The sequence below is a fragment of the Dendrobates tinctorius genome, unplaced genomic scaffold (assembly GCF_039654945.1).
Source record: "Dendrobates tinctorius isolate UK_male_01 unplaced genomic scaffold, ASM3965494v1 ptg000156l, whole genome shotgun sequence".
NCBI classification, from domain to species: domain Eukaryota; kingdom Metazoa; phylum Chordata; class Amphibia; order Anura; family Dendrobatidae; genus Dendrobates; species Dendrobates tinctorius.
Genome location: NW_027361823.1, coordinates 5,117,455 through 5,135,339, shown reverse-complemented (window position 1 = coordinate 5,135,339; position 17,885 = coordinate 5,117,455). Strand labels below are relative to the sequence as shown.

General features: G+C 46.8%; 1 protein-coding gene across 1 annotated transcript in view; it reads left to right on the top strand.

Annotated features, from left to right (window-relative positions):
• Positions 1-15,805, top strand: part of VPS26A (VPS26 retromer complex component A) — a 66,531-nt gene extending 50,726 nt beyond the window's left edge. The window contains exons 8-9 of the mRNA XM_073548170.1: positions 12,926-13,068; positions 15,223-15,805. Of these exons, the coding sequence (XP_073404271.1) occupies positions 12,926-13,068; positions 15,223-15,333 (254 nt within the window). The 3' untranslated portion in view covers positions 15,334-15,805. The remainder of the gene's footprint in view (positions 1-12,925; positions 13,069-15,222) is intronic.
• Positions 15,806-17,885: the final 2,080 nt, after the last annotated feature.

The following is a 17,885-nucleotide window of genomic DNA, read 5'->3' as shown; positions in this document are numbered from 1 at the left end:
TCCTTGCTGGAGATCTAGAGGACAATACTCCAGATCTTCAGGCGCCAGTTCCGGCAGGTTTTCCTCTAAGTGACGGGTCACCCCCACCTGGAATTTCTTCCAGGGTGGGAGGCAGACTTTCCTTTTTCATGGTTGCTTGGCTCTCTTGTCGACGACGCTTGGATCAGGGAAATCGTCGCCTCCGGATACAAGATCGAATTCGCTTCCCTCCCGAACAGACGTTTTTTCCTGTCTCGACCACCAAAACAGCGGTCCCACATTTCAGGGTTCTTTCAGGCCGTTTCCTCCCTACTTTCCGCTGGAGTGATTGTTCCCGTTCCCCCAAACGAACGGTTTTCAGGGTTCTACTCAAATCTCTTCATAGTCCCGAAGAAAGACTGGTCCCTTCGTCCGATCTTGGACCTCAAGTTGCTCAATCGCCACGTGAAGATTCTTCACGGAGTCCCTTCGGTCGGTCGGTCGGTATAGCCTCAATGGAACCCGGGGTATTCCTATGCTCTGTGGACATACGGGATGCCTATCTGCACATTCCTGTTTGTGTGCAACATCAGATATATCTTCGATTTGCGATTCAGAAAGATCACTACCAGTTCATGGCGCTTCCCTTCGGCCTAGCCTCCGCTCCCCGTGCTTTCACGAAGGTAATGGTGACTGTCATGGCCATCCTTCGCTCCAGGGGGATCCTCATCCTCCCTTACCTGCATGATCTCTTGATCAAGGGCTCGTCCCGTCAAGACTGCCTTCAGAGTCTTCAGATAACCCTGGATACTCTCCGCCGCCTGGGATGGATAGTCAACAAAGAGAAGTCCATTCTTTTTTTTAATCAGATAGTTTTTATTAAAAGTTTTAGAAATGACAGGCATGTACAACTTACAACGTATTGTCAAACATTCCCTTCCCCCATAACACCCCCCTCCCCTTGTCCGATGGCACATGGACTGGTACATAGCGAATAAACCCAATTCCATCACACAACCATATCATATGAGAAATGACGATTAACAACCGACAGGAGACCACCTCCAGGGCTCACTCATTAATCTAGGAGATTTGAGACAGCCAGGCCGGGAACCTTCAACCATCCCTCCCATATTTTCCCAAAAATATACGGCACACCCCTCCTGAGGTACTCAAACTTTTCCCTATATAATATTAGGTTCAACCTATTGATGTATTCTTTTCTTGAGGGGATTTTGGCAGAAATCCAGTGATAAGCTATCAACTTTCGGGCCACAAACAGCATTCTGGCCACAGCAATTTTAAGGTATTTATCCCCTCCCACCTCATCAACATAACCCAAAACACAAATCGTGGGGTCCCTGGGAATATCCTGTCCCGTGACCAAGTGTATAAGGCTAAGGACCACGATCCAGAATATCTGCAGGCAAGAGCATGTCCACATCATATGTAAAATGTCCGCATTATCTATCGTGCACTTGGGGCACCTCGAATCCAACCGTAACCCTCTACTGAACAACCATTCGGGAGACCTGTATGCCCTATAGAGGATATATAGCTGAGACAGGCGGCCAGGCTCACTAAGGGACAATCTGGGAATCATCTGTAGAATCGAGTCCCACTGTTCCGCTGATATCGTACCCAGCTGTTGTTCCCACTTTGTCAGTGCACCAATAGGATGCCTTGACAGGACCCGTCCAAGTAAGCCACCATACACCATCGAAATCAGCCCCCTGGTGGACCCCTGCATATCAAGCCTATGGACAATGATGTTGTGGTGTATGGTTAGGTCAACTTTTTTGCTCTGCACCATATACGCGTGACGCAGCTGCAAATATTGATGAAACATGGAGCGTTGGAGGGGAAATTCCCGTCCCAATTGCTCAAAAGTTTTAAAAACCCCTCCCTCCACCAGCTGCGACACCCACCATACGCCAATCCGCCTCCAGTGAGCAAAGCCTCTGAGCGTTTTCATGCATGGCAAATGCTGATTGTCCCATATGGGGGAGTACTTTGTAAGACCGCGTATTCCTCTCAGCTGCCTCAGCTTATCCCATACCCTAACCATTAGAAGCACCGTAGGGAACCTGAGTGCAAGGGATCGAAATCTACCCGACTCCAGACTCGACACCAGTGATCCCCGCCCCACTAGGAATTGAAGGATCTTCTGACCTCCCACCAAATCCACCAACTCGCCCTCCATTCCTCCTGCTACATGCTGGCATTGGGAAGACAGAAAATAAAGCCATGGGTTGGGCAACGCAAGTCCCCCCTCTTCTTTAGGTTTTTGCAAGTGTTCAAGTTTAATTCTCGTGCCATGTTTTAGCCAGATGAGCTTTCTAAAAATCATATTAATTTTATGGAACCTGTTCTGGGGAAGCCAGACAGGGGAGTTATGGAGGACATATAAGAGTTGCGGCATAACTACCATCTTCAACAGATTCACTCTTCCCACAACAGAAAGGTGTAGCTTTGCCCAGGCCTTAACCTTCTGTTTGATCCTGTCCAACAGCGGAACAAGATTTAGGCTCTCATAGTCTGTCAGCTTATTAGATATTCTTATGCCCAAATATTGGAGGGACGTTGCAACCGGCACACCTACCATACTGCAGGAGCCTGAGTCCAGTGGGAGGAGCGCAGACTTCTCCCAGTTAATAACCAAACCCGAGATCTCCCCAAACGCCCCAAGAAGTGTCATCGTATTTTGTAAGGATCTGTCCGCGTCCGCTAAAAATAACAACAGGTCATCCGCATATAGTGCTATCTTCTCCTCATGCTTCCCATACCGGAATCCCTCTATACCAGCATCCGATCTTACCCTCGAGGCCAATGGCTCCACCGCGAGAGCAAACAGCAGCGGGGATAAAGGGCATCCCTGCCTTGTTCCTCTATGAAGTGAAAAAGGATCAGACAACTGACCATTAGCCCTCAGCCGGGCACTTGGCTCCGAGTACAAGAGCCTGACCCAGCCAATAAAGCCCGGGCCAAAGCCCATACAGTGAAGCGTCGCCCATAAATAGTCCCACTCCACACTATCAAATGCCTTAGCAGCGTCTAGGGACAGAACCACCCTCCTCCCAGCATTATCAGCCCCAACCTGCATATTCAGGTATAATCTCCTAATATTCATAGCCGTCGATTTGTTGGGCATAAATCCCGTCTGATCGGGGTGTATTAACACAGCTATTACTTTGGAGAGTCGAATGGCCAGGACCTTCGCTAAAAGTTTAATGTCTAACGTCAACAGGGAGATGGGTCTATACGACGCGGGCAGAGTTGGGTCCCTATCCTTTTTCAACAGCACGGCAATGACAGCTTCTCGCATAGACGGTGGGAGAACACCCCGTTCCAAGCTATCATTAAACACTGTCAATAGAGCAGGGAGCAACACCGTCCTATACCGTTTGTACACCTCAGCTGGCAACCCATCCACCCCAGGTGCCTTACCATTGGACATGGTTCCCAGAGCCTCCTCCAACTCGTCCAAACTTAGAGGTCTATCTAGAGAGTGTCTATCCTCAGGAGTCAGCCGTGGGAGATTGGCAGCCTCCAAAAAGTCAACAACGTCCTCAGTCGGGGCCCTAGCATGTGAGGAATATAAGTCAGCATAGAAAGTCTCCAGAATTTTTAAAATCCCCGGTGCGTCAGTGAGTAATCGCCCATTCACATCCTGAAGACCCGCTATAGTCGCAGACCCTCTCTGTGCCGATGTTACGACAGAAAGCAAATGCCCCACACTTTCCACACTCTCAAAATATTGAGTAGATTGAAACAGCCGTTTTTGCGCCGCCGCCTCTGTCTGTTTGGTCACCTTTGACTGCGCCTCCCCCAGCCGCTTCCGAGTGGCAGGTGTGCTCTGTGTTGCAAGGGCCCTTTCCGCATCCTCCAGTTCCCTGAATACAAGTCGTGATTTTGCCCTGGAGGCGGTCTTTATTTTAGAAATCTCCCGTATGTACATTCCCCTTAAGTACGCCTTCAAGGCCTCCCAGGCGATCGCACTGGAAGCCGAGCCTCTATTAAAACTAAGATATTCCTGCAACTCAGGGATAAAGCCATTATTCTTATCGATTAGCTGCAGCCAAAACGGGTTGAGGCGCCAGAGAGGTCTATCACTCCTCCTGTTCCCACCCCCCCCCCAAGCATGACTGAAACAGGCGAATGATCAGATACCGTTCGCGCCAGATATTTAACCTCTAAAGTTTTTCCCAGCATAAGATCATCACCCAGGGCCAGATCGATGCGAGACAGGGAGGAGTGAGTAGAGGAGAAGCACGAGAATTGACGGACACCAGGGTTACGGCATCTCCACAAGTCGGTCAAAGCTATCTCCCGCACGAGCACCCCAAATGGCGTAAGATTACCTCCCAGCCTCAGAGGCTCATGACCTCCCCTGTCCCAGTGTGAATCCAGAATATTATTAAAATCACCCACCACCATATGCGGAACCCCCGGAAAATCTCTCAGAATGGTAAGAACTTTATAGATAACTCTACTGCTATATGGCGGAGGTATATATATAGATATCAACACCAGTGGGGTAGAAAAGATTATACAAGATAAAAGGACAAATTGCCCCTCTGTGTCCACCACCACCCGCTGACACTTAAATTGAGTCCTGGAGTGAATCAATATACTAACCCCCCTAGAGTATTGGGAATGAGTAGAGTGGAAGCCCGCCTGTACCCATCTCTTATCCAGGATTCCCAGCGTCTCCTGTGTGAGATGTGTCTCCTGCAAACAAACAACCGCCGGCTTCTGGTCTGTTATGAAAGAGAATATGGCCTGTCGTTTTACCGGCGACTTCAACCCCCTGATATTCCAACTAAGTATCTTAAAATCAGCCATTATCGTACCATAGCATATTGCCTACCATCTCCCCCCCCCAGCCGCACCATAGCCAATATTGAAATGTACAAGTATGCCAAGGGACATTTTGAACCTAATCTCCCCCCCCCCCCCCCTCCACCAAAAAAACACCCTTCAACAGTTCCTTGGGCTGAACCAAGGGTGCAATAGGCAAGGGTACTGTCAAACCCTTCCACCCCATTTAGCAGGCGCTTCAGTTCATTTTCACTACCCGCATTTGACAGGATATAACCCCACAGCACTTTACATTTTCCCTTATCCGTATTCAAACCAAGGCCCCATAAGGACCGCAAATTCTTAAAAAACAGCATATAACAGAGTAATATAAGAATAAACAAAAAACTTCTTAGGCAGTCCATTGCCTCAGGGCCGCAGACTTCAACCGCATGGCTCCATAATAACTGAGCGAGCCAAGATACCATCAGCCACGTTCCTGCTCCTTCCCCTCCTTCCTCAACTGTCGCTCGTTAAGGTCCAACCAGTCCACGGCTTCCCTGGGGTCCAGAAAAAAGTGGATTTTATTCCAGGCCTCAATACGCAGTTTAGCCGGGAAAAACATGGAGTACTTGACGCCACAGGCTCTCAGACGCTTCTTGATGTCTGTGAACTTCGCATCTTCTGAACCTCCGGCGAAAAGTCCGGGTAAAAGGAGACTCTGGATCCTTCTATTGTAAGGTCAGGGTGTTCTCTTGAGTATCTAAGGATAACGTCTCTATCCCTGTAATGGAGGATTTTAGCAAGCACAGGTCTTGGTGGATGACCGGGGATGGGGGGCCGAGTTGGGACCCTGTGTGCTCTTTCCACTGCGTATAGGTGTGTTAGATTGTCCTCACCTACTTTTTCCTTAAGCCATGTTTCAATGAAGGCAGTAGGGTTCTTTCCCTCACAGCGCTCTGGCATGCCCACAATACGAACATTATTCCTTCTGGATCTATTTTCAAGGTCGTCAGTTTTAGCCCAGACAGCTGCCATGTCCTTCTTGAGCTCTGTACAATGCTGTCCTGAGTCAGAGGCAGAATTCTCCACAGCACCCATACGTTTTTCCAGCTGACTTGTTCTGTCTCTAACACTGTGCAGTTCATGTCGCACAGTCTGCATGGACTCCTGCAGAAAGCCCAGTTGTGTCAGGACATGTGAGATTGCAGTCCCACAGTGCACCACTGCCAGCATTACATCTTTGTTGGTGGGCTCGTCTGGAACTTGTAGTTGCAAGGCTGTGAGGTGCTGTTTATTTCTTTCCACCAGATCACTCCAGCTAGGCTCAGCTCCCTTCCCCCCCTGCTCTCTGGCATGGGCAGCCTCCTCCTCCTCCCCCATTCCCGGGCTCATGTCCTCTGCCACAGTCTCCTGGTCCATATCAGAGTCCTGAAGAGACTCCCGCTCTGCCTCGGCCACGCGGGCAAAGCGCCGCAGCCTGGCCGCCACTGCCCTGTTCCTAGCCGCGCTGTCTTCTGCGGCCTCCTCTAAGGCGCACGCTGTGGCGGCGGCGCCATCTTGGCTCCCCGCTTCGGCCTCTCCTGCCACCCTTCTCTGACCTTTTTTCCCCATATCCTGGGGTGAAGCAGCGATCTCCGGTGCCCCGCGGTGTCTACCGACTCCGGTGTAGCCTTCAGGGGTTATATTAGCCGTGCTGTGGGGACGGAACGGCTGAATTAAGCAGGTATATGCGGGAACTCAGCGGGCACACGTCTTCCTCACATGCCGCTCAGGCCACGCCCCCGAGAAGTCCATTCTAATTCCCACTCAGCGTCTGACCTTTCTAGGCATGGAATTCGACACGAACCTAGCCCGGGTGTTTCTTCCTAGGGACAAATTTGCGGCTCTTTCCAAAGGCATCAGAATCCTAAAACAGCCAACTCCCATTCCCCTTCGGTTCTGCATGAAGGTTCTGGGGAAGATGGTAGCTTCCATGGAAGCAGTGCCCTTTGCACAATTTCATCTTCGCCCCCTCCAGCTTGTCCCTTGTTTCAGCCTGGGTCAAGACCACGCGGTCTTTGGACCGTCCCATTCTCCTCCCTCTCAGAGTGAGGCAATCCCCGACTTGGTGGGCAATGCCAGCGTCAGTTCTACAAGGGAGGTCTTTTCTCCCTTTCCAGTGGCAAGTCATCACCACCGATGCCAGCCTTCTCGGATGGGGAGCGGTGTTCCATCAGAGAATGGCCCAAGGACGCTGGAGTCCACAGGAGGCTCATCTTCCTATCAATCTTCTGAAGATCAGAGCAATCTCCCTGGCCCTTCTTCAATGGCAGCCTCCCCTCGTCGGCAAACCGTTACGCATTCAGTCGTACAACGCCACGGCTGTGGCGTACATAAACCACCAGGGGGGCATTCGCAGCTAGCAAGTTATGTCAGAAGTGGCCAAGATTCTGTGCTGGGCAGAACGTTACGTTCCGGCAATCTCCGCCGTTCACATTCCAGGGGTGGAAAACTGGGCAGCCGACTTTGAGTCGTCAAGGCCTAGCATCACGCGAATGGGCTCTTCATCCCACAGTCTTCGATCAGATATGCCAGCGCTGGGGCTCTCCGGATGTCGATCTCATGGCATCTCGGATGAACCACAAAGTTCCGCGCTTCGTGGCCAGGTCCAGGGACCCGCTAGCCGTAGCTTGCGACGCCCTAGTGACTCCGTGGTCCCAGTTCCAACTTCCTTATCTGTTTCCGCCTCTTGCCTTGATCCCACGAGTGGTCAAAAAGATAAAATTGGTAGGCGTACCAGTGATTCTTGTGGCGCCAGACTGGCCAAGACGTCCTTAGTACGCGGAGCTGTTGAACATGCTCGCAGACGTTCCCTGGAGGCTTCCAGACCTTCTCTCGCAAGGCCCCCTTTACCACGAGAATTCTCAGTCTCTGAGTGTAACGGCATGGCCGTTGAGGCCGCGATCTTGAAAGGATCAGGTCTGTCCAGCCAGGTTATTCAGACTATGATCAGAGCCAGAAAGCCAGCCTCTTCCTGCATCTACCACAGGTACTGGAAGGCTTTTTTCCGTTGGTGCGACGATAAAGTCTTTCCAATGTCCTTTTCCATTCCGTCCATACTGGGTTTTCTCCAGTCTGGCTTAGATTCGGGTCTCTCTCTCAGTACCCTCAAGGGCGGGGTTTCCGCTTTGTTTGTCCTCTTCTAAAGAGAGCTCGCTTCCTTGTCGCAGGTTAGGACCTTTCTCCAAGGGGTCGCCCACGTGGTTCCTCCTCATCATTCACCGATACCCGTGGGATCTCAATCTCGTCCTTAGCGCTCTTCAAAAGGCGCCGTTCGAGCCTATCCAGGACATTCCGTTGTCCCTTCTCTCATGGAAGGTAACCTTCTTGATTGCCTTACGTCCATCAGAAGAGTTTCTAAGCTGGCGGCATTGTCATGTCGTTCCCCTTACCTGGCCCTCCATCAAGATAAGGTCGTCCTCAGGCCCGTTCCTGCCTTTCTTCCGAAGGTGGTGTCCTCTTTCCACATCAACGAGGATATCGTTCTTCCATCTTTTTGTCCTCCTCCTTCTCACCCTCTTGAGAAGTCTCCACAAACTGGACGTAGTTAGAGCCTTGCGTGTCTATCTCGCCAGGACCTCTTCATTTCGTCAGTCCGATTCTTTGCTGGTCATCTATGAAGGTCGCCGGAAAGGACTTCCGGCATCCAAATCCACGATCGCTCGCTGGATTCGTTCTACCATTCTGGAAGCGTACCGGCTACAGGAAAAACGGCCCCCTCCGGGAGTGAGAGCTCACACCACCGGAGCCGTGGCGGCGTCGTGGGCCATTTGTCACCAGGCCTCGGCCTTACACTTTTGCAGGGCCGCTACCTGGTCGTCCTTACACACCTTTGCAAGGTTCTACAGGGTTCATACCCAGGCCTCGTCTGATGCAGTTGTTGGTAGGAAGGTTCTGCAGGCGGCGGTGGCGCACCGGCCGACCTAAGCTCTTCCTGTTCTTTCGTTCCTTATTGCTGTTCCCGCCCTTGGGACTGCTTTGGAACATCCCATGGTATTCTGTGTCCCCCAATAAGGCGATAAAGAAAGATGGGTTTTTGGTTCTTACCGTAAAATCTTTCTTGGAGCCTTCATTGGGGGGCACAGCACCCTCCCTGTTTAAATTGTACCGTGTTGGGTCTTTGAGTCCCTTGTTGGGTTGGTACATATGTTTAGAGTGGTTTCGTTGCTTCTCCTACTGCTTTTTCACCAACTGAGGTGCCTAGTGCCTGTCGATGGGTGTATACTGCCGGGAAGGAGCTAATTTTCTTGTTTTGCATAGTGTCAGCCTCCTAGCAGCAGCAGCATACACCCATGGTATTCTGTGTCCCCCAATGAAGGCTCCAAGAAAGAGATTTTGCGGTAAGAACCAAAAATCCATCTATTTTCCCCACTGTACATGGTTCCCTGTTCTTGCTGGAATTATAATATACATTATTTTATTTTATAGGACAAAATTATTTTGAGTGAATTTTTATGATTACAAAATGTCTAAGAAGCTCCCCATGAAGTCAGCTATATTTGAGCATTTCACAGTGACTGAAGATGAAAAATATTTTGTGTGTCAATGTATGACAAGTGACCCAGAGGAAAACAAATGCTGTGATGCCAAAATCAGTGCATACTCAGGTAGTGATAAAAATGCTCCTACAAGAGATTCCAATCTAAAAAGACATTTACAATGCTTCCACCCAGAAGTTTTCAAAGCTGTGACTGATAAAGATAACAGCAGCACCAAGAAACCTGCACCCAGCACTTCCTGCCAGGCAAAGGATGAGGAAAGAGCGTCTCAAACATCATTAACAAGATATTTTGTAAGTCACAAAGTTACTGTAACAATGACAGCAGATATGTTTAAAAGACAGCTCATACAGCTTGTTGTGAAGAACGGTGTACTATTATCATTATTTGCACGACCAGCTTTTACAGCTCTTAATGGAGAAATGACCTGCAAACTTGGTGTTTCTCTGGAAAGAGAAAGTATTAGAAAACTAGTGATTGAAGAAGCCCTTAAACAAAAGGAAGATCTTAAAAAGACTCAAAAGACGCTTCACGTTTCTTAAAATGGATGCCTGCACACGTCACAGAGTGAACTGTTTTGCCATCAATGTTCAATATGTTTGTGACAACAAAGAAATTGTTATCAAGACACTGGCAGTAAAAGACACTAAAGCTCATCACAGCAGCCAGTTTCTCCAGGCCTTGGTGGAAAAAGTTCTGCAAGATTACAAACTCAAAAAAGAACAGGTTCTTGCTATTGTAATGGACAATGCTTCAAACATAAGTACAATTAAACTGATGAATGAGAGTAATGAACAACAGCTAGAAGAAAATTTAGGATTCAGTATGTTTGAGATGGAAGGCCACAGTGCTGTTCATGTAACTGAGGAACAAACCGATATTACAACAGAAGAACAGCAAAATTATACTGTAGAAATAGATGATCTTGTTGAAGCTGCTTCAAAACACTTTCATATTCATCACATGCGCTGTGTTGGGCACACGCTGCAGCTGGCAATAAGAGATAGTCTGCAAGAGGGACATGCTGGAAATCTGATAGGAAAAGTGAGGAAATTGGTTATTGCCGCCAGGACCCCTAAAATGAATTCCATCTTGAAGAGACGTGCTGGGAAAGGGGCAATTGTTGATCAAGCCACTCGGTGGGGCAGCACTTATTTAATTTAGATTGAGCGATTGCTTGAACTAAAACCGTTTCTTATAGATATGGCGAACCCTCAGGTAACCCTAAATACAGGTCAATGGACACAGGTGGCTGAATTGAAGGAATTGCTTAATCACCCATTTACCGTGACTAAAAAATTACAAGCTGAGGATTTAACTCCTGGCATTTTCATAAGGGAATGGAAGAACTTGCTACTTTGCCTGTCCCAAAGAGGAGGTTTAATCGCAGATGGCATTGCTGCTTCAATGAAACGGAGAGAGACACAGCTATTGGAAATAAAATTTTTCTGGCAGCTGTTTATGTGGACCCAAGTCATCGTATACTGCTGGATGATCAACAGCTTACTAAAGGAAAAAAAGCTCTGACTGAGGTAGCAGTTAGGATGAGTGGCCTACAGGAAGACTGCCAGGTGCAAGAGGACTTGGGTCCTGACAGTGCTACTGCTGCCATATCTTCATCTTCAACCTCATCAGATGAGGAGTTTGACTTTGACAAGTATTTGGATGACATGGAGCAGGCAAAGCGTTGCGGCAAGGAAAAAGATTTCGCTCCCGTCTCCTATAGCAAGCAGATTGACCATATTTCAGCAAAATGTTTCACTTGCTCTGAAAGAAATAGAAAAATTCAACCGTTCATCAAAACTGACTGTGCATGAGGCAATTCCTTTATACCCGGAAATTGTTAGAGATGTTGCCCATGTAGTTACGGCTTTGCCTCCAACCCACGTTAGTGTAGAGAGGTTGTTCTCTGGCCTTAAAATTATTAGGTCAGATTTTAGGTCCACTATGAAGGAGGATCTGATGGAGGCAATTCTATTTCTTAGAACAAATTCATAGACTGCACAAATGTTATTTAGTATGTTTGTGTTGAAAACTTTTTTGCCACTTACATAGTTTATTACATAGTGTATGTATGTATGTGTGTGTGTGTGTGTGTGTGTGTGTGTGTGTAATCGATATTACATATTTACAATTTATTAGTTTTTTGTGTTCTAAAGTTGTATTCCAATAAATATATATTATGTTCTATCTAAATATCTTATTGTATCATAAAAATGATTAAATGTCTGATGTTCACATTGTACTAAAATAAATTTTTCACTTAAATATAAGCAATATATGTGGGAGTTGGAGTCGGTGTAAGGGAAATTTGAGGAGTCTGAGTCGCAGTTTTGGCTTACCGACTCCACAGCCCTGATTGCAGCAGCTCTGGTGATGAGGTGGCAGCGGGGAGTCATAAGTTGAGACCTGACTTTTGCTAGAAATTCGGGTCCTTTGAAGGAGGCATTAGGGACTCTTCTGACCATTTTTGCTAATGAGTAGTCTGAGACAACTGACACTTTTCTTGGATAAAAAGGTTTGTTTTTTGTGTGTGTGCCTTTTATGATTATAAAGAAGCACTCCTCCTCCCGTCCATGGTTTTATCCATCTAATATATTGCAATCATAATATTATATAGCACTGTGTACGTACAATTGCTCATTTTGCTGTTCTTCCCAGATAATTATTTTCTCTGCTCTATGTGGAAACAGGAAATTTCTTGTCCTTTCAGAAATCATTACTCTCTACACCTGACCCAACTGCTCAGCTCTTCCCCTTGCCAGGGACTTTTACAGTGACTTATGACTCGACGCTCTGTTTCTACATACAGTAGAGCTTAGAAGGATCCATCTAGTCAGTTATAATCACATGTTGTCATAGACGTAATAGAAAAGAGAAGAATTAACTGTGTAGAAGGCAAACTGAGCAATTGTAAGTACACAGTGCCATATAACATGGTGACTGCAGTGTATTAAGTGGATAGAAATTTTAATGCGAGGAGGAGGGAGGGCTTCTTTAATAACTTTGTAGTGCGACATGGAGCATGCAGAGTAGTATAGTTGCCAATGACCATGTACAATGCTTCCTCTCATGCACAGTTCATTTTAAAGCATCCCCATTTACTAGTTGCATTACAATTCTAAGGCTAGTTTCACACTATCATTTCCTGGAGCTGCAGATGGATGCGCACGGCCGCCGTGAAGCTCCTCCCACGGCCGCGCCTCCGGTCAGCTCCTCCTATGGGCGCATGGCGCTGCATGCGACCTGCGTACCCTTTCTTTAGCATTGGGTACGCAGGCCGTGCGCAGGTGTGCATTTGCCTGCACATGCGTCCTTTTGACGGTGTGCCGACCTGCACCAAACGCACTCTGTTGCATTTTGGTGCGATCGGTGCACCGTCAAAAGGAAGCATGCGCCGTCAAACGCACACCTGCGCACGGCCTGCGTACCCAATGCTAAAGATAGGGTACGCAGGTCGCATGCAGCGTCATGCGCCCATAGGAGGAGCTGACCGGAGGAGGTGCGGCCGTGGGCGGAGCTTCACGGCGTCTGTGCGCATCCCTCCTCAGCTCCAGGAAATGCTAGTGTGAAAGTAGCCTAAGATTGGGATTTTTGACTAAGTTTTGTTTTTTGTAACTTTGCAGGAGAGTCTATTCCCATCCGGCTGTTCCTTGCTGGTTATGACCCCACTCCCACCATGAGAGATGTAAACAAAAAGTTTTCTGTGAGATATTTCTTGAACTTAGTCCTTGTGGATGAGGAAGACAGAAGATATTTCAAACAACAGGTAGCTTTTGGCATTCTCAATCTCTCTCCTTATTCTCCAGTGCAGTTGCGAATTATGCACGTAGAAGTGAATTAGTCTGTTGCTGTTCTCACTTCTGCTTCCTAATGAAGTGCACCTATCACATTCAGTACATTGTTTTTCCTGCATTAATACTGTGGTGGTGAAATATTTAACATTTTAAATGGCAATGTGAACATGCATTATTTGCAATGAATAATGGTAACCTTCAAGAGTCTAAAGGTAGGATGCATGTGGGTCCTGGCTACTAAGGGGCTTTTGCAGACCCCTTTTCAGTATTTTTGTAAACTGGGATAATGGTTACTAAGGGTAGGGTAATTTGAATTATCAGAGTACATGTAGTTGAGTACAACACAAATGGTTCATGTGTCTTCATGCTGCATAAGCATATTTAGGATACAGTGCCATGTTGGCGTTGCTGCATGCAGACAATACAGCGCCCCAAATGTGGTGGCCTGATTTTTAGTCCATGTGAGGGAGATTTTAGTGGAAGTGTGCACCTATTCCTCTGTCTACTACTGACCAATCTTGTAAGCAAGCAACAACATAGTGTGAATGGAACATGTCCCACACTAGCACTAAGCACAGCAGACCTGAGTGTGATTAGCTGCCTTAAAGGGGTATTCCTGTCTTCAAGATCCTCTCCCGATAAGTGGTTAGTGGTATGGCCCATTCCTCATGTGCAGGCATTGCAGGACCTTAGGTTTCATGGTTTTGACCACTAGCAACTAATTAATTGACCCAATCAGTGGTCATAACTTTGGATACGAAGGGTCCTGCATATGAGGCAAAAGACTATACTATATTCCTAATTGGAGGCATTTGCTAATTTTATTACACCGCAACATATTGTGATAGGATTTTGGAGCTAGGAATACCCCTTTTAAAGCAGTGAAAGGGACCCTTGTCAGCAGGATTGTGCACAGTAACCTACGCAGAGTGTCAGGCCAGCGCCATTACACTGAATAAAATGATACCTTGGTTGATGTTTCTTAATCTTTATTTTCAGTTTTGTGTTAGTGAGATTCTCGTGCCCTAACGCTTCTGCAGGCAGGTGTCGGCTGTGGCACCTGCGCTGCAGCATAATCGTATGGTTTCTATTGGATCCCTACACAAAGCGATAGCTGCTACTGCGCGGACGACAATTTTAAAATGATTTTTTTTTCTCGCGCAAGTAAATATGCAAAAGGAATTAAGTGCACAGTAACCATGCGATTATGCTGCAGCGCAGGGGCCACGGCCGACACCTGCCTGCAGAAGCGTTTTATTTTTGTTTTTTTTAAATTCAGTATGTGATGGTATTCATTATGTAAACTAGAGGGCAGGTCAGTGGGGGATCAGTGACCTGTCAGCAGGCTGCATTATGAATATCTAATCAGAACACCACATACCCCAGCCCCGCCTTAGGGCACGAGAATCTCACTAACACAAAACTGAAAATAAAGATTAAGAAACAATCACAAGACGGATTTCATCAACCAACATATCAGTGTAATCAGTATAACGGCGCCGACCTGACACTGTGTGGTTACTGTGCACAATCCTGCTGACAGGTTCTCTTTAAAGAAGTACACACCCCAAGCAAAATCTCTTTGGAGATGCCCGTCTGGACTTGGCAATCAAAGTATTTGGCACTTAAACGGTTAATTTCCGTTAATAGTTCTAAAATAGAGGTAAAATTTAAGAAAAAATAAAGATTCTGTTCTGCAGCCACTGATAAATTGTGTGCTCCTGTACCACTGACCATGCAGTTAGCATCCAGTACATCTGGAGGGGCACTTGAGAATTTTGCAAATTCTTAATCAGACTTGTATTTTTTTGCTTGTTTTGTTTTTTTTTTAATTGAATTTGTCAGCATAAAATTACTATTCAAACCACTCACAGCACTTGGTGCAATTTCCCACCTATTTGTTTTTGAATTATCTCAGCCTTTCTCTTTCTTGATGGATAGCTCTGGCTTTACAGGAGCCTTAGGAAGGTGGAGATCTGTTTGGCTGCGCCAAGGGTACAATGAGCGCCTGTGCTTGGTTTGAACAGTGATTTTGTGCAGATAGGCTCGCTCTAGGGGGTCAACATATGGACTTCACATCTGAAAACTTCAATGTTTATATTTTGTTTTGCTGAACATTTTAACAGGAGATCATTTTGTGGCGAAAAGCCCCTGAGAAGATAAGGAAAAGAACTAATTTTCATCAACGATACGAAGGCCCTGATCCTCAAGCTTCAGCTGAGGAACCTGAGATTTAGACGTGTGTACCCCTCAACAGATGAAGGACAGAACCAGATAGGCCAAACCTCCACCGGATCGTCTTCCTTCATCTGACACTGCTGTTCATTGTACCACACTAAACATTCTGCGGGTCTGTACGTAATTCCACTTGTACATATATAAATACCAAGTGCTTTTGCCGAAACACTGGACCTTTCTCAGACTAGCATTTTATATAACTCATTTAATTTTTAATTTTGGGATTCTGCATTTGGAACATGCATCAAGCTAAATCCAACGTCTCACTGTATTCTCATGCATGTAGGCTGGTGTCCATTGAAACCAGGGCTGTATTCTGTGTGCATCTTCATAAACACTTACTGCATTGTTCATCTTGCTGCAAATCCATCTGTTTGTTTTGAAAAGGCAGGTCTCAGATTACTGTGAATCATCCCAAAATTCGTAGGATTCACTCTAGAAATGAAGGCTTTATTAAACATTTTGAAGACATTACTGTGTATGCGTCAATTTCATTTTTTTTTATTTTTTTTTTTTTTGCCCCTGTCCCTTTTGCCATCTATTGTCTTTCATCTGTGGCCACTTATTATTTTTTTTTATATATATTGACTTGTGTAACATAGGAATAAGACTAGGAGTCATTAGGCAAAATAATATAATTTGCTGTTCATATTATCCATAGGCTTTTAGTTGTACACATTCTTATTTTTTGTTTCTTCCTATGTGCACATCCAACCACACCTTCAGTAAGCAAGTGGGTAGGAGATAAGCCATCACTTTGGACTTCCGAAAGGCAAAGCATGAGATAAATATAGGGTTCCCCAATTCCTGTTGGATCATTCCTGAGTAATTGTGTATTGGGGGCTGACAGACTCGATTTCAGGTAATAAGGTTACCATCAAGTCTTACAGTTTACAAAAAGGTAAAATCTCTCTTGAACCAAGCTGTTTAAATTGACTCTGAAACCATCCTTTACAAGGGGGTGACTAAATACTCCAGATCTTCTGCACTACTGGAGAAACATTTAGAAAAGCAACAATTGTGTGGTTTTAAATGGGCTTTTCCACTATACACATTATTTTTTTTTCATAGAGGAGTTTCCTTATTCAGCTGATCACAGCACATGATTTCATCCAGTACCTTTCCGCACTGGAAGGAGAGAGGCGCTGCCGGCGTTGCTTTGATTGCTTCTTCCCAGGTCCGTACACAGCCAGCAAGTATTGCGCACATGTCCTATTTTAATTGGTTGAGTGAACAAGACTTGCTGATCGCTTGCAGGCAGATGTCTACACAATATCAGTAGTGCCTCCTTGCCTCCTGTTGCACAAGTGACACTTTCGAAAACTCCATTAACGTACAAAGAAAAGTAAATGGTGGGATAAGCCATCAGCTAGTGCTCGATTGCCATGTAGGACACCACAAGGGAAAATATAGCAGCACTACACAGTCAGTATGCTGTCCATGTAGTGCATGCAAGCTACAGGTCCTCCAGTGCAAGACGCTTTGTAGAAGCTATTTATTCTGGACGGGAATTCCCTCTCTCCTTAATGCTAAGGATATGTGCACATGCGGATTTGGCTGAATCCGCTCATAAAATGACCTGCGTTTTAACTGCGGATTTAGGGTGGTTTCACATTAGCGTTTCAGGGCGCAGCGATGGCCGCTAAGCCCCGCCCCCTGCCACGCCTCCGCCAGTTGCTACGCCTACGGACGCAAGACGCTGCATGCGTCCTGCGTCCCCTATCTTTAGCACTGGGGACGCAGGCTGTGCGCAGGTATGCGTTTGGCGGCGCATGCGTCCTTTTGACGCTGTGCCGAGCGCACCAAATTGCAACCTGTTGCGTTTGGCGCTGGTTGGCGCAGCGTCAAAAGGACGCATGCGCCGCCAAGCGCATACCTGCGCACGGCCTGCGTCCCCAGTGCTAAAGATGGGGGACGCATGCAGCGTCATGTGTCCGTAGGCGGAGCTACCGGCGGAGGCGCGGCAGGGGGCGGGGCTTAGCGGCGGCCGTAAACGCTAATGTGAAACTAGCCTTAGTGCGGATTCCACCTGCGTTTTTACACCTGCGGATTCCAATAATTGAAGAGGTGTAAAAACGCAGCGGATTCCACACAAAGAATTGACATGCTCTGGAAAATCACAGCACATCTGCGCGGAATTTTCTGCAGCATGTGCACAGCGCATTTGGTTTTCCATAGGTTTACATGGTACTGTGCACCGCATGGAAAACTGCTGCTGATCCGCACCCAAATCCGCAACATGTGCACATAACCCTAAAAGAGTATGTTAGAAATATGTTTTCTAAACTGGAAACCCTTTTAGCCCAAAACAGGTTTGAGCACAACTCTGCTCCGGGCTGGATGTTTGTGAATGTTGTTTGGAACAGATACAGTTCTTTCCATGACTAGTCACATTTTTGTTTTGCCTCTATTCTTGACACTCTGATCCTGTTGGTCATTAGGAAATTTGTTGCTTATTTTACAAAGCATTGCTTGTGTGGTAGGTCTGTAAGAACAAGTTTGGATAAACCAGCCACCTGGTGCAAGGGTCCCTCAATCATGAATACAGATT